The sequence below is a fragment of the Cibotium barometz genome, chromosome 15 (genome assembly GCF_041138505.1).
Source record: "Cibotium barometz isolate CiBa-2024 chromosome 15, ASM4113850v1, whole genome shotgun sequence".
NCBI lineage: Eukaryota > Viridiplantae > Streptophyta > Polypodiopsida > Cyatheales > Cibotiaceae > Cibotium > Cibotium barometz.
The window spans coordinates 57,672,411-57,697,348 of record NC_141060.1 but is presented as its reverse complement, the minus strand read 5'-3'; the positions used below and the strand labels follow the sequence as shown (position 1 = coordinate 57,697,348).

General features: G+C 45.1%; 1 protein-coding gene across 1 annotated transcript in view; it reads left to right on the top strand.

Annotated features, from left to right (window-relative positions):
- Nucleotides 1–1,065: 1,065 nt before the first annotated feature.
- Nucleotides 1,066–24,938, top strand: part of ELO1 (Paxneb protein-like protein) — a 37,720-nt gene continuing 13,847 nt past the window's right edge. The window contains exons 1-5 of the mRNA XM_086809869.1: nt 1,066–1,270; nt 1,380–1,611; nt 1,977–2,082; nt 2,164–2,320; nt 13,804–13,873. Coding sequence (XP_086665995.1) covers nt 1,134–1,270; nt 1,380–1,611; nt 1,977–2,082; nt 2,164–2,320; nt 13,804–13,873 — 702 coding nt within the window. The 5' untranslated portion in view covers nt 1,066–1,133. The remainder of the gene's footprint in view (nt 1,271–1,379; nt 1,612–1,976; nt 2,083–2,163; nt 2,321–13,803; nt 13,874–24,938) is intronic.

Genomic DNA, 24,938 nt, shown 5'->3' with positions numbered 1-24,938 from the left:
GTATCGTGACTAAGTCAGCCTGGACTTTACCCATATTGTTTAGTTTTGCATTAAGATATTTAAAAAGTCCACTAAAGAGACGGACTAGAGAGCTCCGTCTCTGTCAGGACGTCGGTAGGGTCCAATACATCATAATCGTCATCGCGTTATATTCCAAGAGGTCCTCCTCGGTCCCCTCGGCGACGTCGGTGTTCATGTCATCTGGCTCATCGGCCAGAAAGAGGTCATCTGCTCTACTGCGGCCGCCGCTGCGGGCTCGCTGGGTCCTAAGGCGAGGTCAACAGACGAGGAGGGCGCTGGCGGATCACGTGTGATCGACGAGTGCACTCTGGAACGGTCGGGCGTATACGGCCTGACAATTCGGTCGGTCGGGGTCAAACCCGCGACCGAGGACAAGAGACCTGAAACCCTAGAGAAGTAGAAGGCGGTGGGAACACACTACGCCTAGCAGACATATTTTAATTCTTGCACAAATAAAAATGCGAGAACTCGAAAATTACAAAAAAAATGCTAATAAAATGAGCAGTGGAGAGAGAATAGTCACCCCTCTTACGGTCGCCTGAACTGTCGTCGACTGCCGATTTGTGTTGTGCTGCGAGCCTCTACAAGCGTCGCTACTCCGGGATGCTCCGATCCGAGAGAAAGGTGCCTGCAATGGAGAGCTTGGGTGTGTGCAAGGGAGAGCTTGGGTGTGTGCAAGGGAGAGATAGAGAGAGAAAGAGAGAGGAAACCCTTCCTTCCAGCTATGGCCAACTTCTTCTTCTGTGTATAACTTCTTGCTGTAGAAGATGATGAAGACCCTCGCCGAGGCGTTGACGCTAAAGCCCCGTCTGGCCATCCGGTCTGCCGCCGCCGTCAGTCACACAGGCGTTACAGCCTACGTGACACACACACATGTAAGACCTCAAAAAATGCCATGTGCACATACATACTTATGTATGCATGCATATGTTATATGGATGTGTATTCTATGTGCATATGAGTGTTCTATGTTTGTGTAGTTTATTACGAACATGTACATACATGTATTCTATTTGCATGTGTATGTGTCATAGATGTAAACATGTGTGGAAAGCACTTTACACCGGACAAGGCAGGTCTATACTACAGTCAAACATTACAGACATTCAGCTATGGCGTCGCGGAGTCGTAGCTCGAGTTTCACAAGGAAAGGAGCCTCCCCAACCCCTGGCGTGCTATCGTCGCCCTCTATCAGACCAGGGCCTCATGGGACGTTTCTCGTCTCCTCGGGCTTCTCAGATCTAGACAATATCCTTCGTTTTGGTCTAAAATTATGCATCTGAGGTCTAGTACTGTGCAGGAAGGAAGCATGATTTTATGTGCGTGAGCTTGGTTCCTCTGACATGTGGGATAGAACAGATCATAGGCGGAGGCTTTCCTGTGGGAAGCTTGGTGATGGTGATGGAGGACATCGATGCTCCCCACCACTTGCTCCTGCTGAGGTATTTCATGGCGCAGGGCCTAGTACACGGCCGTCCCCTCCTCTACGGAAGCTCTCTCTCCTCGCCCGATGCGTTCCTCGGTACCCTCCCTGGCCTCTCCAAACCTAAAGAAGGCTCCAACGATGGTGCTTTTTCCAAGAGCTTAGAGGTAGGTTATTTATTGCCCTCCCCACGTCCTGGTGCAGTAGGGAGTTCCAATCAATGAACCTGCATTTTTTTGATGATTCTTTAAATAATCGCTTTTAGATGCGTATTAATGCTATTTTTTAAAATAAAAACTTATGTGTATTTCTTTGATTATTGTATTGATTATTTGCTTTAGTTTTGGTTTGTTTTTTCATAAGAAGATTAATACTTTGGGAAGGGTTGAGGATTGCTTGGCAATATCGCAAATTCATAGATGATCAGCAATCTTTAGAAGATCGCAGCAGAAATTACTTGTTTATTTTCATAAAATATTAATATTTTGGTAGTATTTTGGTGCTTTAATCAATGAAACCATATTGTTTTTAGGGAGAAGGGTTGAGGATTGCTTGGCAATATCGCAAATTCTTAGATGAACAGCAATCTTTAGAAGATCGCCGGCTGCAGCAGCAGAAATTGATGCATCAGTTACAAGGTATCATCTTTCTTTTCAAGAAACTATGTCCCAAAAAAGGAGTGTATTTTGTTCATAATTCAGCTAATTTTAGTTGATCAGGTGTCAAGCATGAGTATTGCAGCACTTTTGATCTAAAGAAACCGGTGGAAAGGTCATTGTTGATGTCTGGAAATGTGGAGTGCTTAAACCTTCAGACAGGAACACCGTTAACACAGCTCCAGGAGAAATGCCATAATTTCTGCTCACGGTTATCAAGGTTACTCAGTTTCAGCCCTACACTTTATCCAGGCAAAATAAAATCATTCCTATTGTTTTGTGCATATGAAAATTCTTCTAAAGCATGTCGCTTATGTGTGCACTTCCCAATGCTGACAAGTGGTCCAGATAAGCTCTTTTCAGAGCAAGGTGCCTTAAAAAAACCCCGACATTTGTGGAAGGCATGTTGCATCAAGCTTTTCTTTTGGTTTCATTTTTGGTGAATAGACAGGCACTGAATTTATTGTTGGCATCATCACATGAGCACATCTCGTATTCCCTTTGGGTACTGTTGAATGCATGAACAAGAGCGAGCATAGACGAAGGCATATTCTAAACGGTTGTGGTGGACAAGTCCCTTAAAATATAGTAGCTTGAAACTGCTCTGTGAATAGTGTGGGTGTACAGGTTTCATACATTCTTGCCACTGCCCTATTCACTTGAACTGGCGTGTGACCTATGCCAAATAATGCAGCAAAGGGAGGGATTGCTGCTGTTTGCTTTGTCAGTGTACCTTTCAAAATGCACATTGATTCACAACCTATGTTTGTGTGATGTGCCAAAAACACACTTATACACACGCATGCAAACTGTAGTGTATGTTTTAGAATGATAACCCTTTGGCTCACTGATGCCGTCTTATGATCCTCTTAGAAAAGCATGACCTTGGAATGAGCAATCATTCAGGTATGACTTACCAAAACGGCATTACTTTTGTACCTGAAATGCAGCAGCACAAAAGAACACGAGCATGTTACATGCGTATTGAATTCCATTGGTTAGGTGACCTTGGATTCATTTGTTTATTTAATTAAAGTCGATGCCAAATGCTGGAAAATACAGGTTTATATTTACTAGATATTCTACCTGCCTTTACTGGATAGAGGTGGCCTTACACGGGTACTCATGTGTGGCCTCAAAAGTAGCAAGCTGGGAATGAATGGTGTTCCTTTGTCATGGCTGACAGCACAAGCTTCTAGCTGCGGGGTGACAAGTGCCATTTCTATTGTACTCAATCTTTTGGGTGTGTTTTTAGTGCCAATTGACACCATGGCGAGATACCAAGAAGCCTCTTTTTTACAATGTAGCGAGAGAGGATAGAAGGGTTGTGGCTGAAGTAGTTGATGCTTGTGTAACAGGCCGTGCCTCGCTAGAGATTAAATTGTTTATTGAAACAATTGAAAACACTCAAATAGATAATCCAAAAAACAGCACAGCATGCTGTGCAAATACACTGTACACCACATTGTGACAAGGAGGACGGGATTGGTTCCTCTCCTTAGGCTGTCCTCTATTCCTCCGAATTGCAGCATTACTAGGGTGGGATTCTGCACTAATACCAGGCGGTCATACATATCACAATCCAAATCGATCCATCAAATCAGATGTGGAGTTTTATTACAGGAGAGGATCTCACATTTCCTTCACAGCAAGCATATTTTTAAATTTCTACTCTTCAATTTTCTCCCTTCTTAAAACTAATCAAAATCAGCTGCTTGATTGTCAAACATCGTTTCTTGTATTAGTAGATTAACCCTAATCAAAGGCTGGTGAACCTGGTCAACTCTGAGTGGACCGGTCAATCTAGCAGCTTTGGTGAAATTGGTAAAAAGCACTATAGCTAGTGCACAATCTTGTACTGCCCTTTTGTTTGTGTCTTGAGTTGGCTACATATTGTGAGGACTCCTCCCTAAGGATCACCTAATACACATGCATTGTCATGTGCACGCTAGGGGCAGGCAGATTGGCGAGCTAGAGTGTGATATGTTGTGGGCGGACATATGCTTTTTGGTCCGCTATTGATAGTGTGTGCTTTTTGGGTGTTCCTTCCCTATTTATGGGGGGGGAGGGGTACCAGTTGGGCGCACACCGACGGATGGAGCACATGAGTGCAGAGTGCGTGGAGCAGGAGCACCATCGCGCAGGAGGTCATCGTCCTTGGGGGACAACCCCAGGTGGTAGAGGACACTGGATGAGGACGATGGTAGGGCACTCACGAGAGCATGACGCTCTAGCTCGTGGCTTGGTGGGGACGGCCAAGATTGTGAGCCTCGCTCATGGCTGTCATGGTTGGGTGGCGAGTACTGCCTGCACCCCCTTCATGGTTTATGGTTTGTTTTGAAGGTTTGCCTTACGGGGTGATCCTGGAGGTTTGACAGCGGTATCAGAACCCTAATGCAAGAAGCTGAAAGGTATGCATGGGTATGCATCACATCTGACAAGAGACCCGGGTATGCTTCTCATCGTTCTCTTCCTATGAATGGTTGCTTTTGCTATCAACTCGTTGCTCTATGTTGCATGAGATTGTGGTAACTGGTTGGTGTAGGGAAAAAGCATGTCTAGTTGTGTGAGAGAGGGGAGAAGAGATCGCGGTGGTTTATGTGTGGAGTTAGCCCTCTTTTGAAGATTCTCATGCTTGACCATGTTGGCTATCCTAAGGGGCAGGTGGTTGTACACAAGTCGCACCAGGTCAGCAGCCGTACAAGACTGTACAGGCCTGTGCATACAGGTACAGCAGCCGTACAAGGCTGTACGGGCTTGTGCATGCAGGTACAACAACCGCTATCACACACGGGCACGTGTATACGGAACCAATTCACTACCAAAACAGCATACATACATTCCTGGCATATACATGATTACCATCATTGTGAAAAATTACATGAGCATATACATCCTGCAAACATAAACCAACTTGCACATGACACAGCACCGGAGAGTACACACTCATCCAGGCGACACTAGATTTATCCAACTGTGGAAACATAGGTGAACACATTACCTGCAACTCCTCGGTCACCAACCACTCCTGTTGCAACACCCTCGGTCACCAACCACTCCTGTTGCAACACCCTTGGTCACCAACCAAGGTTGAGCGATCACCAACCACTCCTGTAGAACACCCTCGGTCACCAACCAGGGTAGAGTGATCACCAACCACTCCTGTGCTTTGATAGAGCGGTCACCAACCCTCTAACAAAGTGCTGTCCCAAACCTGCAAAACAGTAACCAGCCATGGTTTTGGCTCATTGGCCACCTACAGGTTCCACCAGATCACATCCCCAGGCGTGGTACTTGTCTAGGGACATGTTTGCTCAAGTTTCGTCGCGAGAAACCTCCTGCAAAGCTGTAAAAACAGCCAATAATGGCCTTTATAACAGTCGGCCAGCTCTTGTAGAGTCTCTGCTCACTCCGTCCAAGCCCTATTCTCAGCAGAGAAGCCCAAAAACAGTCCCAACAGCCATGCACAAGCTCCTGGAGCCAAATTGATCAGCCTGCAGCGCCTGTAGATGAAGTCGACTTGCCTTGTAGAGAGAGAAATAGCAGCCAGCCAGCCTTGGGACCCTTGTACTTCGCATGTATTCCACGTGTAGCTCATGCATATGAGTAAACTTGCTGTTTTTCCTGTCCACAGCTCCTAATAGCCCACGATTTCCAGTTGAATGCTCTACAAGTCAGGGCTTGCCCTCTGCCGCTGCCGTCGCCGCCGGGTACTGCTGTCGTTGCCGTAGACTTCCGCCGCTGCTGCCGCCGCCAGGTACTTCCGCCGCCACTGCCGCCACCGCCGCCGGGTGCTGCTGCTGCCACCAGGTGTTAGCGCTGCTATGTATGGATTACAGCCGGGCAGCAATGGGTAGTATAGGGCAGCCAAGCAGGCAACTAGATGGGCAGCAGCTAGGCAGGCGTCAGGCAAGAGTTTCTCTGTAGACAATATGGCAGTCAGACGAGGGTCTGATGAGAGACTCTCTACGCCAGGTGGCTGCATGTGTGGAAGCAATCAGCGTGGGTCTCTCTCTCTCTATCTCTCTTGGAAGAAGGTGAGTTGAAGGAGGCACCGAGGGGCTAACAGCCAAGGGGTCTTTCTCTCTCTATCTCTTCGCAAGCAAGTTTTGTTTACAAGATTAGGATACAGAGGATCAGGCTATATATGCACAGGATGATGTTCTTGAAAGAGATGTGTGTTGCTCTTCATCTTGGACTCATGTGTATTCAGGGATTGCTTGACACGTCCTCTATCTTTCTCTCTCTGGATTTTTGGCATCATGATCGATGGTGCATATGAGGATTTATGTGTCATGGAAACAGGACATTAGTCTTTCGTAAAGAAACAGGACTTTGGTATCGAGGATATAGGCCTATGGTTTATGGATACATGTCTATGGTTTATCAGATATACAGGTCTTTGGTTTCCTGAGGAAACCATGTCTCTGGATTCTTGTGAATAGGTTATAGTTTTCTCGAGGTTACATGCAAGCTGTGACTATAGGGAAGGACATATGGTTTGGTATAGCCCTACTGCTGTCTGGGCAAAGGTTCGTGAGATCCATGGTTGAGATGGAGAAGACCTTTTCAAGCAGGGAGGTGTCGTACAGGTGTGCCTTCTTTATGGAATGCTTTGCTGATAACGAGAGTTCTTATTTGGAAAGTCTTGGGTGAAAAGCTAAAAGGGATCCTATTGGTAAAGGATTCGACAAGTTGTACTTTGTACTCAAATTTTGTTCAAGTAAAGAAATACTGCAAGGGGCGCCACTGCGTTTTGGGGCCAATCGGTGTCCTTGTACTATTTGCAGGAGCATTCTAGCTCCCCTGTTTGTTTTACTTTTCCAGGTTCCCATGAGTGATGAAGTGTTTTGTGTGCGAATGTTTGTTCCAGCGCCCGTCAGATTTCTGAAGGCCGGTTTCAGGGGGTGCAAAGGGAGGGAGAGGGACTGGCGGGGTTGGCGAGGGGGGGTGAAGGAGGGGGTGGGCAGAGGGGGTTTTGCGTAGCAGTGGAAGGAGGGTGGACAGAGGCAGAGGGGCACACAGAGAGCAACAATGCGGGGGAGGAGGGTGTAAAGATGCGAAGAAGGGGGAGGTGGAGCTCGCGAAGGGGAGGGCTCAGGAAGCCACAGGGGACGGGGGGAGCTTGGGTAGGGTGCACAAGACCACAAGCGCATTGTTGCTGTTTCTGGAAGAGGCTTTGGGACAGCTTTCGGCATAGAAAGATCACACGCTTTCTTTGGCTGATAGCACATAGGTTTTTGGCGGTTGGTACTTGGCTGGCAGTTGGAGATCGGTCAGCGGCTTGTCCGCGGTGCGGCCACCATCAGGAGTCTCAGTGGCATTGCCTTTGGGATTGCTCGAAGGCTCAGTAGATTTGGCAGTGGATTCTCCGCATCTTTGCTATGGACAGGGCATCCACCCGGATCATCACTTGGGGCACTGTCGCTTGGGCCATGGAGGCTGGAGCGATCAGGGCTTATGAGGAGGATGGGGGAGGACTAGCCCTTCAGGTCTCTCACCATTGTATTGCAGCAGTACCAGTCACAACCCTTCTACAGGTGACTAGCGGCCAGGCTCATGCCAGAGATGAGAGATTTGCAGTAGCATCGCAGCGTGGCACATTTGGCGTGCTAGATGCAGCGAGGCCATCGAGAGTACACACACTGCGCTGGTTGAGACCATCAGGAGCATATGGCTTGATATCATTCACACCCTCCGCGGTTAGTGGGGGAAGTTACAGGGAGGTTCTGACCGCATGTAGAAGCAGCGAGAAGCCTTCTTGAGACTTTGGAGGCCTGGCCCTTTCCTAACAGATAGAGGCGGTGACCCCATTTGGCATTACAGACCACCTGTGTGGTTGTTCCCTCCGTGCCCCCCCCCCCTTTTCGCCCTGAATGAGATAGTGTCACCAGCCTGGAAATTTCCGTGTATGAAAGGGGTCTGGTGGACTCTAGGATGTCTAAATATTTGGAAAGTACAAGCTTTGGGAATAGGGGATTATCCTAGAATACAAAGGACCACACTCCTAAAATTTAGGAGAGTTGCTATTTTTGGCCCAACTCCAATGGAAATTGTGTTCACATCATTACATCTGGAATTGAGCAGATACCAAGAGTTGGCAAAGTGCCTATGACAGAATGTCTACTGTTGGGATATTTTTAGAGGTAAAGATTATGGGAGAACCCATCTCTTAGATTGGGACATGTGGCAAGAAAGTGGATCAAAGTGAGACAAGTGGCCTCACACTTGTCAGAAAGTAGATCAAAGTGAGACAAGTGGCCTCACACTTGTCACTCCAGCTATTGTGTGGCTCTCCACTTGTCATCATACATAGCCTTCTCTTTCCATTTTCACTCATGGGAGCCCCATCTCTATAAATTGGAGCCTTCTCTCTCCATTAATGGAGGCTCTCTTGCTGCACACTAGCCTTTACCACCGTTAGAGGTTGCCCTAATGATGGCTACTCTCTTTCTCTCTCTCTTGAAGGCTGCCCATGAAGAATACCGGCTGTTGGGGACTGTTTTGGAGGCTTCCATCGTGAAGAAATACAGAAGCCACTGTACTGGCTGTACCTGCCATTGAACCTGCTATACCAGCAATTGTTCTGGCTGTACCAGCCCTTGTACCGGCTGTACCAGCCACTGCACCTATTGTACCATCTGAATGGAGAGCTGAACCTGTTGTACCAACTCTATTGCATGAAGACCCGTGGTTTTTGGGAAAGAATCAGTACCCACACGGAGGTATATGGATTATATTGTTGCCTCCGCATTTCTACAGCCTATGTTCCGGCTTGGTAGCCTCGTGTTTGGTTGTGTTATGGCATTTGTATATGGATAATCCGGCATCTCCCATGGGGAGAGTAAGGCCCTCAAAGCTTGTACATGATATTATTCTCCTTGGGTAATAAAATACTCCAAGGGGGGGGTCGGCCCATTCCGGCCTCTGTGTGGTGTCACATGTGCAAGCTCCATTTTCAGCATTTGTGGATGCTTTGTCCAGCTTTTATGTTTTATGCAAAGTGATGATGGATATGTGTTAAGGCTGTGGCCATGTTTAAGTGTTTTAATATGCATTGATGGTATCAAAAAGTGTGTCAAAGGCCCTAGTCCCTCCGGCGCCGCCGCGAGTTACAGATAGCCTTCTCCTCACAAAGTGGCTTGGCAGAGGAGAAGCATCTCTTCCCCTTATGATCACTTGTTTCCCGCCCTTATATGAGGTGAGTTTGTATTTAGCCCTTCGTGGTTGTACTTAGCCCTTTGTGGCTGTTTTGCTTTAGCTAATTGAAGGATCTTTTTTCGGGGAAAAAGAAAAAGAAAACCCCGACACCCAATCTCTCTCTTCTTCGCTCTCCTCTGTCTTAATCATGTTAATTAGCATCAATGTTGTTAATCAAGCTTAGGGCTGTGGATAAGTACAGCAAGGCTTTGGCGCATGCAACATTGGTATTAGAGCATTCAGGCTCAACCCACTAAGCATTGTCCCAAAGGAAGGTGCACAGTTCCAGCAGAAAGGATTGCAACAGGGTAGCAGATGGAGTGGCTTGCCAAGAGGCGAAGCTAGAGGAAGCATTACGTGAGGGTAGGTATGCATACCTAGTACCTCATTAAGCTTTCAGAACATGCATGATCAATTCCGGCAGGTGACCCACTGTTGTGTCAAGGTTAAGGGAAAGTAGGCATGGGGACAACAGTGAACAGATGATCAGTTCTTCAGCACGACTTGGAAGCGGAGATGCATGATCAATTCCGGTAGATGACCCACTGTTGTGTCAAGGTTAAGGGAAAGTAGGCATGGGGACAACAGTGAACAGATGATCAGTTCTTCAGCACGACTTGGAAGCGGAGATCAAGAGTGAAGGTGTTTAGACAAAAATATCAGTCAGTAAAGTTAAATCAGTAGCAGTTCAAGGTTAGTAGAAGTCCAGGGAGGAAGGATGACATACTGTCCACCCCGTCATCAAGTTTAGCAGAAGGGAATGTCACATGCATGTCAGAGGGCACATACGGTCGGAGCAGTCGGAGATATCGGAGGTGATGGCGGTAGCTTTTGGTGGAGTGTGGAGGACCTGCCTTCCCGTCCACACTAGCTCGGCCTCAATCCTTTGTGTTTCTTCTATAACATCTGGTATAATGCCTCTCATCTTTTTCTCAGTCTTCTTCTTTCTCGATTTCTTGATCTCCTTCATGATGTCTTTTGTTTCCATTAGTATGGCCTATCCTTCATGCATTTCTTCAGTAAGTGGTGGTTATTTTGTCACTAGTGCTAGTTGCATTCTTTCTTCTGCTTTCGGATTTGGAAGAGGCCTTTGAGATACATGATTTAGCACCTATGTCATTATGTACAGGTTGCAGATCTTTGAGGCTTGATCTTCAGCATGAACATCTTAATCCCTGACTAATCCAACAGTTAGGCCATTAGCATAGGCACGAGTACCATCATCGTCAGTAGCAACATCAGTCATCATCATCAGCAACATCATCATCATTAACACCATCACGTCATGAAGAGAGTTGGGAACCCTGTCGGCAGCCAGTAGGGGCATTCAACCTGCTGTCGGCAGCCCATGGGGGACCTAGACAGCCTGTCAGCAACAAAGCCTTAATGGCCAGCAGGTGTCGGACAGCACACAAAACAAGGTGCTGCATTTCAATGAATAAAATCAATATTATTTGTCCAACAAGCAGGCCGGCGGCTACTAGTGCTGGCCGACCTGGTCCTCAGCATTATATATAAGCAATTCAGTCATAATTCAGTCATAATTCAGTTAGTCAATCACTTCATTCAGTTCATCGTTCTCATTCATCGGTTAGCATGTAAAGGGGCTTGGCTCACCCTTGTGGGGCTGACCATAGGCCTAACCCATGTACACGCATTCATGCAACCTTTTTGTACCATAGTAAATACAAGAAAACCCTGACACCCAATCTCTCTCTTCTTATCTCTCCTCTATCTTAATCATGTTAACTAGCATCAATGTTTTTATTTAGGCTTATGGCTGTGGATCAGTACAACAAGGCTTCCGCGCATGCAACATTCTTTGTCTTGAGGCGAGAAGATATATTCTAAGGGGGAGGGATGTAACTAGTCTCCTACTTTGTTCTTCAAATTGATCATTGTCTTGCTCAAAATTGTTCCATATGTGAGTTGGTAATTATCAGATAGATAGCTCATGGAGCATGAATTGTGAGTATATCTTTTGAGTAGCTAATTAAGCTAGAATGCTCATTTCTATTTACGGGTGGCCATTGGACAGAACGCCCAAGTTTTCAGTCTTGTGGTCATAGGCTAGATGTCGAGATGACTGCTTTAGCACTTGGGTGGTCAAATTAACCAAAACGCCGAGATGAGTGATGAGTCGTTTTGAAGGCGAAACTAGATGCTCAAATCATTTGAATAAACCACGAATAGGTGAATCTTTACAATGAAGCCTTCTTGGACCTAAAGCATGCAACTCCTAGAATCTAGGAGAGTGACTGTGTTTGGTAGACTCTGATGGAAATTTTGTTTGCATCAAAACCTCTGGATTTTCGCAAGGATCAAGAGTTACTAAAGCACCTTTGTCAAATTCCTTATGAGTTGGGATACTTTTAGCATAGAAGGTTATGGAAGAATCACCTCTTAAATTAAGACATGTGGCATCTAGAATGAGACAAATGCCCATACACTTGTCATTTCATCTTACAGTTGTCAATTTAGCTTAACACTTGTCAATTAAAGTAGCCACTTGTCATTTGGAGCTCACTCTTTCCATTCTAGAGCATTGAAGCCTCAAACCTATAAATTGGAGCATTTCTCATCTATTGTAAAGATTCAGGCACTTTGTGCCCGTGGTTTGATTCAATAAATTCCTGCAAAGGGGGAGGGGCTTGTTCCTCTCTCAACGAGGTCTCGTTTCTCTTTTCTTTGAATCCTACTTTTGTTCATTATTTGTGATTGTTGATTAAGTGGGTTTGCTACAAGTACTACAATTTTGTCACTTTCACGTACCCCTATGTTACACGGGAACTTTGGCGCTCGGGAGGCTTTCGAAAGCCTTTTATTAAGGCTTTTGGTAAGCCTTGACTTAAGGCTTTTAAAAAGCCTTTACTCTAGCATGGCCGACCTCACGGCACGGGAGTGCGAGGCGTGAGGCAGGGGTAGCGTAGGTAGAGCTGTAGGAGCTGGACAACGGCTTGTTGATGGCACAAGCGTGGGTCGTGCAGATTGGCAGCGTGTAGGTTACCGAACCCCCCTTTGCTTTGATACCATGTTGGTAGGATCAAGGTTAGGGTATGTGTTAGCTGCTGCTATTGGTGGAGCTGCTCAGCGATAGAGATGGAGGGAAATGTTGAACCTTCATGCCATGGCAATGGCTGCACAGGTGAAGAGAGAGAAAGAGAGTAAGAGGGGGAGAGAGAGAAGAGATGTGTTCACAACCAAGAGAGAGAGAGCAAGAGATTGCACGACTCAATGATTTGATTGATTGATTGTGTAAGCTTCACCAAGTACAATGCTTTTATAGCCTTAGAGGCTCATCTGAATGACATCATTGATTATGTCAAACATGTAAAATATATACATATTTATTCTAACCACTCTAAGAGCGGGTTCACACACACACACACACACCTACACACATAAGTGAGTGTTGACACACGTACAAGAACAATAACCAATAACCCTTTTAGGGGCTGTTCACACACAAACACAAGTGGGTACACAAACAGGGGTACACGAGATGGATATGAGACTCCGAATTCCAACAAATTTGTTGTTCTCAGTTGCACAGGTGCAGCTCTAAGGTGGTTGATGGAGAGCCATGCTGTGCATGTATGGAGAGAGAGAGAGAGAGAGAGAGAGAGAGAGAGAGAGAGAGAATACTCGAGTATGGGACGCTAGGGCTGATTGGTGTGGTTTGTACGGGCGGAGTAGGATTTAGGTTACTTGTGTATTGTATTCCAACCACGTCTCTTCTTCTTAGATAAACACTTGGACTAGGGTAGTGGTCTACCGTCTACAACAATTGTCAAATGCGCAGCCTCCTAGGAGGCACACAACTAAGGCAGAAGGAAGAAAGCAAGTTTGTTTTCAAAACTCAGTTCTAATCCCTATGTTCTGTAAAAAAATGTTCTCGTACTACCCTTTCACAACTTTGTAACAAATGCTCCTTTGAAGTCTGTAAACACCATGCCTTTGTGTGGCTAAACTGTATACTCTTTTCTGCTATTAAGTGACCTCCCTCCACCTGTACACTTTGACTCCTACTCCATATGTATATGCAGTCTTATGGAAGCTCCCCCTTGGGAATTGCAACCGTGGAACTCGTAATGTTTGTATGTTTCATGAGTTTCATACAACTCTTAGAAACTAACAAACTTAACTCGTCTCTGACCCAGTGCTGAGATATGCACTAAGTTTGGACTCCGTGTGCGCTAAGAACTTTCACCTGCTCAAGCAAGTCCTGTGCGAGCATCTGTTGAGAAACTTGTTCCCAAGAACTCTCCTGGGTATTCTCTTGTTGAGAATTTCCCAGACTGGAAGTCCGTCACAAATCAGTGCTTGCAATTAGTCTGCTGTGCGTCTTCATTCAAACCCTGATGAAACATGGAAAAATAAGCTTGCTGCATGCTTTATGATATGGACCATTACTTTACAATCTGTGTTTTGAATGGTCTTCATTGTTGGCCTGCTTCTTGTAAATATCACTTATTTTCTGGTAAATGGTGCTTCTTCTTGTAGGTCTGAGCAGCAAATCGGTCGCATTGCATTGCAATCGTTGTGTTCTCCCCAAGGGTTATACTTTGATAAGGTGAGGGTGGTTTTATGACGAGTCGCTTTCAAGGAGCTTGCTATGCATGTCTAATGCTTGAGAGGAATTGTCTATTGTGCATATTAATTTCTTGTAATGCTTGGGCCTCGAAATAAAATGTTTTCATGCAAGTGTGCTAAGATTTCCCTTGACTCTCTCATGATCTATATGATCTATATGCAAGTCACCTAGAGTGGCAAAATAGCACTAACAGAAGCATGATTCTTCCAACTACTTTGAAGCAGAGAACTGAAAATATACAGAAAACAGGAAGAGAGGAAAGAGAATGACAGGAGAAGACTTAGATTTTCTCAATCTAACCTACTGCATAGTACAAAGCTGAAATATTTAGAATGAATCTTTCTATATCTATTGAAAAACCAACAAACTTCTCTTCAAATCTACTGAATTGGAAGTTTTGGATATTTGATCCCCCCTTCTCTCTCTCTCTCTCTCTCTCTCTCTCTCTCTAATACTTCACATTAGGTTGCATTGAGACAACCCTTCATGGATTTTCTCCATGTGGGCTTCTGCTGCCAAGGTCTGCCTGGCGAGGGGTTATGCCGCGCTGGCCCGGTTAAAGTGACGGTGCTTCCAGGCCCACTTTTGAGGAGCTGAACACTAAGTGCTGGGCGTTCGACACATCAGTGACACCTACTGTGATGTACAGTGACTCGTTTTGGGGACAAACTTGGCAGAGGCGTATTGGAAGAGGATACAGAAGTCGGACTGCAAGATACAGAAGTCGGACTGCAAGCGATGATGTTTTCCCGCATGATTAGGAGTAAGCCACTGAGATTGTGCTTGTGGTGTCCCTATCGTCTTTCCAAGACTTTAGAGGGCGAGTTGGAAAAGCAGTTATCGGAGCTTCTCCGAGCCGGATTCATTCGGCCTTCTTCCTCCCCATTTGCTGCACCTATCCTATTTGTCCAAAAGAAGGACAAGTCTGCACGCCTTTGTGTAGACTACAGGGCATTAAACAAACTCACTATCAAGAATAAGTTTCCTATGCCCAGGATAGAGTACATTTTGGAGCGTTTAGACGGTGCTAAATTTTTCACTAAGATCGACCTCAAGAGTGGTTACCATCAGGTCCGCATTTTTGAAGCTGACATTCCAAAAACAGCTTTCAGGACAAAGCGTGGTCACTACGAGTTCGTAGTCATGCCTTTTGGGCTTACAAATGCACCCGCAACGTTCAATAAGATGATGTCTAGGATTTTCGCAGTCCACATTGGGAAGTGTGTTTTCATATTCCTTGATGACATACTAGTCTTCTCAGCCACTGCGGAGCAGCATGAGAAAGATGTGGAGAAAGTCTTGCAACTTCTGCGAGATAATCAGCTCTACATAAACGCCAAAAAGTCTATCTTTGGTGTTAAGGAAGTTCAGTATTTGGGCTACATCATCGGTTCCGATGGGATTAGACTGGACCCATCAAAGGTTCAGGAGATCTTAGATTGGGATATTCCTAAGACCGCCCAAGAAATCCGTTCATTCGTAGGTCTTTGTCAGGCCTATAGTACCCATGTCCATCAGTTTTCCAACCTTGCAGCACCTCTTACCGACTTGCTCAAGGGGGTGAAGACTCGCAAGCAGAAAGTCTCAGTTACAGGTAAGGCACTTGATGCATTCCGTGCACTCCAGAAAGTTGCCTCAGAAGCACCTGTATTAAAGTTAGCATCATGGGACGAACCTTTCGAGGTCATCACCGATGCCAGCAATGTAGCCATAGGTGCAGTCCTCCAGCAGGACAATAGACCCGTGGCTTATTACAGCAGAAAGTTGGATGTCGCCGAAAAGAATTATTCGGTATATGACAAAGAGCTTTTGGGTGTAATCACAGCGCTCAAACATTGGAAGCCTTTTCTTTATGGACAGGCTTTCACAGTGAAAACAGACCACCAAGCACTTAAGTGGCTTCAGACTATGCCAAGTGCCCAGTGGAGTGATCGACAGGCCAGGTGGAGTCAAATCTTCCAACAGTTTGGAGGTATGATTGAATACATCCCTGGTAAGCATAACCCAGTAGCAGATGCTCTCAGTCGAAAGTCCAGCATCCAGGTAGTCCAAGAAGCTACCATTCTCGAAATCACGGGGAAGGACTTGGATAGTATGAAAGACCGATATGTCGACTCCCCTGAGTTTGGTACTCAGTATAGTTTGGCCCTCACTTCTGAGCTTGGCCACTATTCAGTACAGAACGGTTGGTTGTTCTACAAGAACCGTCTCTGTGTTACTCGGGAAAGCGTTCCGCTCTTCTCCACGATGCCCATGACTCCTTAGTTGGAGGACATAGGGGTATCAACAGTACCCTCGAGAAATTAGAACGGTCCTTTTATTGGCCAAAGATGAGGCGTGATGTCTATGCACATGTACAAGCCTGTAAGATTTGTCAAAAAGTCAAGGTTCCCCATACAAATAAGGCAGGTTTACTTCAACCTTTGCCTATCCCCGACGGACCTTTCATCGACATATCTATGGACTTTGTAGGGCCTCTACCAGCATCCACTGGATCCCGTAACACTCAGTGTTTTACCATTGTGGATCGCTTTAGTAAGTTCTGCATGCTCATCCCATGCAAGCATACGGCCACAGCCGAGGACGTAGCCCGTCTGTTTCTCAAGCATTGGTATCCAATTTGTGGTTTGCCTAGCACCATAACATCAGATAGAGATTCTAAGTTTACCTCGCATTTCTGGAGGGCATTATTTGAAAACTTTGGAACTAAGTTGCAGTTGTCTAGTGCATTCCATCCCCAGACAGATGGCCAGACAGAAATTTATAACCAGTTGGCCTTTGATGTCCTCAAGTCATACTGTCATGACCAGCAGTCCAAATGGGAGCACTATCTTCCATTGGTCCAAGCTATCTTGAACGACACGCATTCATCCAGTGTCGGACGGACTCCATATGAAGCAGCCTTTGGTCGCCGTTTTTCTTCTCTTTTGACGAGAATGGTGTCTCCATCTTTAGAGGCTAATAAAACCACGGAAGCATTTTTCGAGATCATTGAGTCAGTCAAGGACCGCTTGACCAAAGCTCAGGAAGCATATAGCAAACAGGCAAATAAATCTAGACGAGATGTCCACTTCAAGGAAGGGGATTGGGTCTATTTGCGTATCATGAAGCAGAGATTGAAACAAGTGGGCAAACGTTGTCCCAAGCTTTCATTCCGTAGTTTTGGCCCTTTTCCCATAGTTAAAAAGTTAAGTGATGTCTCCATGAAGTTAAAGTTGCCTGCCAGTTGGACAATGCATGATGTTTTCCATGTTTCTTGGCTAAAACCATATGTTGGTCCAGAAGTGTTTGATGTTTCAGATGAACAGCAGCCAGACGTGGTAGACGAGGCAGAAGTTATTGAGCCTGAGCAGATCCTTCTTCATCGATGGAAGCATGGTTCCGGTCAACGGATTCGTCAGTTCTATATGAAGTTCCGAGATCGAGGCACCCACGAAGTACCCCCAGTTATTGGCGGACTACTTGGAAGCCATAAACCTGCCGCCAAGCTAATCAGGAGGGAATGTCACATGCACTCTGCACTCAGTGCATGGTCACAAGATGGCTCATCATCAGAAGTGCAGCAGTTGTACAGTTTTAGAACCCAATAGGATGATAATTGTCGTACGCCGTGACCCCATTGTACATCCTCAGTCCAGGATAAGTCAGGCACGAGCTACGCAGGTCATTCCTCAGCCTTAGCGGGTCAGTCAGTCAGTCAAGTCCCTTAACCCACTTGGAGAGAATCATTCATGCATGTAGAGTCAGTAGAAGCCTTAGGGTTTGCATCAGAAAGCACTCTGCATCTTGCATAATATGCATACATATGCCTGTGCATCATTTAGAACATCCCCAAAGCCTTAGGGAATTTACTAGGATTTATCTGGTATTTTTTCCATATTTATTAGTATTTATTTAGCATTATTTGCATTATTGGGCACATTTATTAAATCACCAACCTCCAGTTAGTATAAATAGGCTTGCCTTGAGCCTCTTTTCCTCATTCAGTCTTCATTGTGCTAAGAGCTCTCCTCCTCCTTGCTTTCAGCCCAAGACTAATCCAGCCCTAGTGCCCATAAGCTTTCTTCTCCAGCCCCTTGAGATCCATAGCTTCAGCCAACCCTAGGCGCCTGCCTTCAGCATCATTCAGCCCTGAATTCAGCACTCAGTTCAGGCCCAGAATCAGTCCACAATTCAGCTCAGTTTAACGCCAGATTCAGCCTGCATGTACCTGCGTTTTTGCACAGCCGTACAGCAGCAGCCTGCGTTTCTGTTCCAGCCGTACAGCAGCAGCCCTGTAGTCCCCTGTTTCTCATGCGTTTCAGTTCTCATATCTCTCTCTCTCTCATCTCTTTAAAGTTTGAAGTAATTAAAGTGGATTGCTAAACTCACGAAACTCAGGATACAGAAGACGGTGTGAGCATTTGTGTGACAGGATCAACCAATACAAAGACTTCCGCTGCATATCACACCAGCCTACTTTTCCTATAAATAGGACCCCTCTCCTCATTCTAAACATCTTCTGAAGTAGCAAGCCATCATAGTCATGAAAGGAAGCTAATTCAACCTAAACAACCATAAATGCAAATCAATCCAAGGCTTCCTATAATAAGAGATACAAGGACCATTAAGAGGGTTTTCTTGCTATTAGTCAACTAAGTATGCAATTTAGTTTTCAATAGATCTAGCAAGATTCTTTGTAAATATTTCAACTTTACTGAGCTTAATACATAAATTAGGTTAGGGTGAGAAAATTAAGTCTCCTTTTGTGTTTATTTTCAGTTTGGGTTTCAAAGTGATTCAAGAATTGTGCTTTTGTTAGAGCAACCCTGACCAAATGTATGCACCATGGCTTCATGAGGACATGTACAAGGTAGACACATGATTAGGATTAGGGCTAGGACTTTATAAGAGAATCAACCCGTGTGGTGAGCTGTAATCTATAGAAGGGACAAAAGGGGCTATGTGTGAATGGATGCAAGTAGTTAGCTTGATTGTTCTATAAATACGACCCCTTCCCCCATTCTACACATCTTCTAGAAGCCTTCTAGGAATGGCAAGCAGAGAGAAAGAGAGAGAGAGAGTGGTTTTATTAATGTCTACTAAAGACCCAATGGGTTTATGAGACCAAAAGGTGTTATATATGGTCCATGTGTAAACTAAAGACCATAAACATGGAAACAATAAAAAGCCAAAAGAAAAAGGCCCACGTACTACGCATGTCCTACATGTATGATGAATAGTGGGGGAAATGAAGCCAATGGGGCTCATCATGTGTCCATCCTCTTTTTCCTCTACTACAACATACATGGGGTGGTGCTACACTTTGGTGTTATTATGAATCTCAAGTTAACAAGAGAATGGCTTGGATCTTGAGGATGAGGTCGTGCGGCTCGAGAGCTAAAGAGACCATAGTGGTTGCATACTTTAGGTGCGGTGCGGTACAGTGGGGTATGCGTACGAGTATGTAAAGTACGCATCGAGATAAGTACTTTAAGTACGTTCACTTTTTTAAAATAATGTATATATAATTGAAATATATATATTATAAACCATTCATAAATTAGCAACACCGGTATACAAAACTGTGCCAAAAACAATTGAAATTCAAACATCTATGCTCTATAAATGTCAAATGAGCTACGAGCATACAACATGAAGTCTTGCTGAATCTGAAATCCTTGTACAAATACCAATAGCCATATGGCTGGCACAAAATAATATGACATCATACATGTTTGATCATAAATCATGAAAGTACAAGGCTAGCCGCCACTAGTAGCTACAAGCGGAATATGTGATTAGTCAATGGTCACTACTACTGAAATAAATATTGATATGCTAACTACTAACTAGTAAGAGCAACCAATCACCACAAGGCCACTTGCTAATAAATCAAGTCTCATGAGTAGATAATGCGGTGGCGCGGGAGCCGCTATATGATTTTGATGGGAATCTCCTCACAAATGGAGACTACTCATCATTCTCATCTTCAGGCTTGAATGATGATGAGTGAGTCACCAAATATCTCCTTATCAATGGTAGAGGATCCAAGTCTCTCCTCTGAAAGAGTGTGCATCTAGTGCTCTGGATTGCCTCTACCGATCGCTCTGGCGGCTCTTCCTCTCGAATGTACACCACAAGTATACACCTTGGTGCCTTAAGAGGTGGAAGGACAACTTTGTTGAGCTGAAAAAGTGAGGAAAGTGGTCATGAGAGCCCGAGACTAAGCTCGAGTGACTCATCTATCAATGCTCTCCAGCTCTCTATGAAGTTGTCTCCTCCTCATCGCGTACTATGTCGCTCTCCTCAGCATTATGTTGTTTGCAATGCTCGAGCTCCTGAAGTAGTTATTAGTGACTAGTCACTTTAAACTTTTTTTCAAAGCGCGGGTATGGAAAGCATGGTACTGGTACGCTACGTATTGAAAGTACTTGAACAGATGAGTACGAGTACGGAATGCAACTATGAAAGAGACTATATACCTAGATAAATCCAGGAACATGCCTAAATTCACCTTTTAGAAACGTGCATGCTATATACTCATGGTAGTCAACCCACAAGACTATATAACTCAAATTCACCTTTTAGGAACATGCATGCTATATACTCATGGTAGTCAACCCACAAGACTATATAACTATCAACTCCATTATGCATAGTATGGACTAGATACTACAACATCCCCACTAACGTCATTAGTGCCCAATAGTGGGTGTAGAACTCTGTATCAAGATATGCTCTCGCACATGCACTCCACACACACACACACACACACACACATAAGAGCATATATTCACACAAAGCCCTTCGTACTGAGTTTTTGTGAAGCCTCCGGAGATGCAGGGCAGGCTCAGCCATAATGAAGCCTAGCACTAAGGGAAGTAGCAAATAGAAATAATTAGTACAGCAAATAAGTAGTTGATAGGGCAAATGCACCGCTAAAGATAGAAAGAATAAGCACAATATCAACTGGCCGCAACTCGGACGAAAACTTCACAATGTGAAATCTACATGTCCGCTAATACGGCTGAATTATAGACCTAGATGAATCCAGGAACATGCCCAAATTCACCTTTTAAAAAAAAGCATGCTATATTCTAATGGTAGTCAACCCACGAGACTATATAACTATCAACTCCATTATGCATAGTATGGACTAGATACTACAATATCCCCACTAACGCATCAGTGCCCAATAGTAGATGTAGAACTCTGTATCAAGATATGCTCCACACACACACACACACACACACACACACACACACACATAAGAGCATATATTCACACAAAGCCCTTCGTACTGAGTTTCTATCAAACCTCCGGAGATGCAGGGCAAACTCAGCCATAATGAAGCCTAGCACTAAGGGAAGTAGCAAATAGAAAGAATTAGTACAGCAAATAAGTATTTGATAGAGCAAATGCATTGCTAAAGATAGAAAGAATAAGCACAATATCAACTGGCCGCAACTCGGACAAAAACTTCACAATGTGAAATCTGCATGTTTGCTAATACGGCTGAATTATATACCTAGATGAATCCAAGAGCATATGAAAGAGACTATGTTTGATCCCTGATAACTCCATGTGTAGAAAGCGCTAGCAAGTCTCCAGACAAGCTCGGGTGTCCCATCCATGGTGGTTCTGTCCTTTGAGCTAAGTATCTATCACAACTGCTCCTTGGTATCTATCTCTTTGATCATGCATAGTCTATTGGGTTCTGAGAAACCCTCATGTTCAGCATAAATACACAGAAAACAAACACAAACTGGGGAGCAATAGAGAGCTCCGAAGTGTGGATATAGAATGAAGTGATAAGATGTATACAACCACAAGTACCATAAGTACAAACCAATGTAAAAGTATAGGTGTGTCCGGGCACAAAATGTTCAAGGAGAAAAAATCTCTAATGTGTAGAGAGAAAAATGTTGGAAATCAAGGTCTTACCTACGTTTGTGTGTGAACAGCCTCTTAAGGCTAGTGTGTGTGTGTGTGAACCACCTCTTAGAGGGGTCACAATAATATCTGTTATTTGGTGATGTGACATAAGCAATGATGTCAAGTGGAGAACCTTTGGGCCTATAAAGGTCTTGTACTTTCATTGAAGAAATCAAGCAGCTATCACATCTGTTTAATATTGTGCATTTTACTCTCTCTCTCTCTCTCTCTCTCTCTCTCTCTCTCTCTCTCTCTCTCTGTGCTCAATGCCTTAGCTATGGCTCTCCTCAACTATGAGCCCCCATAACCTGAGCGCAGCAGCCCGTACTTCTCCCTCTCCTACCCGATGATGGATCTCCTCCCCTCCATAGATTCGGGATAGACTGCATTACGATCATTCTTGTATACTTTATTGCATGCTCCACTGTTTGTTCTGTGCATTACCTAGCACTTAGCTTCAATTACTAGGTTTCCAATTTCAGTTTCAGTTTTCCATGATGATGATATTCCATGGACACTTGTAATCATCTTTTGTCTCATAGGCCCATTGGGCCTTTTGTAAGACGTAAATATAACTTTTTTTCTTTCTTTCTTTCTTTGTCGGCGCATCATAAACAGACGTCAGCTTGTACCCGCCATTCTACATACGTCACCTGGCTACGCATTACTTCTGCATAAGTTACCTTGTTGCACATCACTTCAGCATACAACACTCTCCATCGCTTGTGCTACGTCACCTACACATCAAATCCCGACAGTCGTGCCCTACCAGCGAGAAGTGCTGCTCTATATTTGAGCTGGGGTCAGGCTGCTGCAAGGACCACCTGCAAATCAAATCCCGACAGTCGTGCCCTACCGGCAAGAAGTGTTGCTGCATATTGAGCTAGTGTTGGGCTGCTGCAACGACCACTGCAATCCCACACCACGCGTATCGCCCGAGCCTTGGGCCCATTGTCTTTTACTACTGCTGCTGCTCTGCGGGCACCCTTGTCACGTAAGCCACCTTCGCCACGTGTTGATTGTCTACGCACTGCTGCAGGCACCATCGCCACCAACTACAACACCTGCTCACAAGCAACCTCAACGGTGCCTTGCTTGCTAGCACCACCGGTACTTTAGGGCATAGCCCCTCGAACTGTGTTGGCTCCATCCCCGCCTGTCGTAAACACCATCAGTGCCACATCGTTTCTGCTGACTCCGGCTGTGTACCCACAAGTTCCAGCCGCCGTCGCTCATATGTGCTTGATCTGCACTCGACTTGAATAGGTCCTACATCAAATCAAACATCAGCAGCAGAAATCATCATAAAAGGAGGTACAAAAATCAAATTTGGAGCTTTTCAATTTTTTCTGCAGACCTGACAAATCAGGGCATTAATCTCAAATTTTACATCATTTTTAAAAATTGATGATGCATTAAAAGCATTAAAGTGTTGCTACAACCTCCTATAGCATCAATTCCTACTTTTCAAGAAACCCTAATTTTTTGCCAATTATTTGTACAAGACTAGACACTGACATTGGATACTCTCCTTTGTTAAGACCTTCCCAAATCCATTAAATCATGGCCTCTAATATCTACATTGAAAAATTTAATGGGAAAAATTTCCACACCTAGCAGACTAGCTCAAGTTTAGTCTCACAAGAGAGGCCTCCAGCCTTTAATCGAAAGGGAGGATAAGATGCCTGAAGCTGAAGGCGAAGCTCAAAGAGCTTGGAAGCTCCGCGATCAGAAAGCCTTTTGCCTCATAGACCTAGGCCTGTCCGACAACTTCATACATCATGTCGTTGATCTCCCCACTTCTAAAGAAGCTTATGAAATGCTGGATAAGCTCTTTGGAGCACAAGGTAAGAACTCTAAAGTCTCTCTGCAAATAGAGTTCTGTGGTCTGATGATGCAATCACATGAGACGTGCAAATAGAGAGTTGTGGTCTGATGATGTAGTCACATGAGAGCTTTGATGCGCATGTGAGCTGGATGAAATCGCTAATGAACCAGCTTGCTGCACTCAAAGCCCATGGAAGAGGATGTGGCCGTAGCACGGGGAGAGGAGTCAAAGGACACCCTCAACTAACCAATGGCAATCCTCATGGCACACGGCATTAGATAGCCAAGTTTCCCAATGAAGAAGCCATCTTCACAACTATTCAAGAAGTGATCTCTATGAAACTCCATGTCCAGCTCATGTGAAAACTAGCAAGTCTAGATGGATGATGCAGTTGATCGCATGCCAAGATAGATCCAAAAGAGGTGCATCTGAGCTATACTCAAATGGGACAAGGCAATTCATCTAAAGACCGGGTGTGTCAAGCCAAGTGGTGAAGCGAGGATACCAACAGTCTCTATTCAATATGGATAAATGGTGGATGTAAGTGGGTCTTGAAGAGCATCAAGGACCAACCGTCCAAGGAGGATCTGATCCAGGGACCAAATCAATGTGATGGTCCTCAAGGCGAGAGGGTGGGAGACTGGGCGGGAGATCGTCCCTAAGCATAATGTCGTGGTGTCTGGATAGGAGGTCTGCTAATTGAGGGACTGAAGATGTAAGGGATGCTACTAATGAGGGAGGGGCTGTTTGAGCACGAACATAAAGGAGTGCTCCTTCTACTCCCTTGCGGATAGCTCGTCAGGCCTGGAGATGCGAAATCAATGGGATGCCAAGAATGCTTCTATCCCTCCGAATCATGACAGGCTCAGGAAAACCTTTACAAATAGTAAAAGTGTCCTGCCCCCAATTGGGAATAGGCTCATACTGACGGAACCACTGAATTCCTAAGATCATGTCACACCCTAACAGAGGGGAGACGATGAAATCTCGTTGAAATGAGGCCTTCTGAACTTCAAAGGCAAACTGCTGTGCCTTCTGGGAAATGTGGGTGCGAAGACCAGGTGTAAACCCGTCCACATCCAGATGATATGGGACTAAAGTGCAGTTCAATTTATTTGCCAACTGGGGAGAGAGGGCGTCTTCAGAACTGCCCATATTGAAAAGGACTACAAACTGTCGGCCCTGGGCAGAGCCATAAGCTCGGATAAGGCTCTTCTGAGCAGCATCGCTCTCACCCTCCTGCTTAGCATCAAATACCACGGATGGCATAGGATGCATGGAAGGTAAAAGTTGAACTGC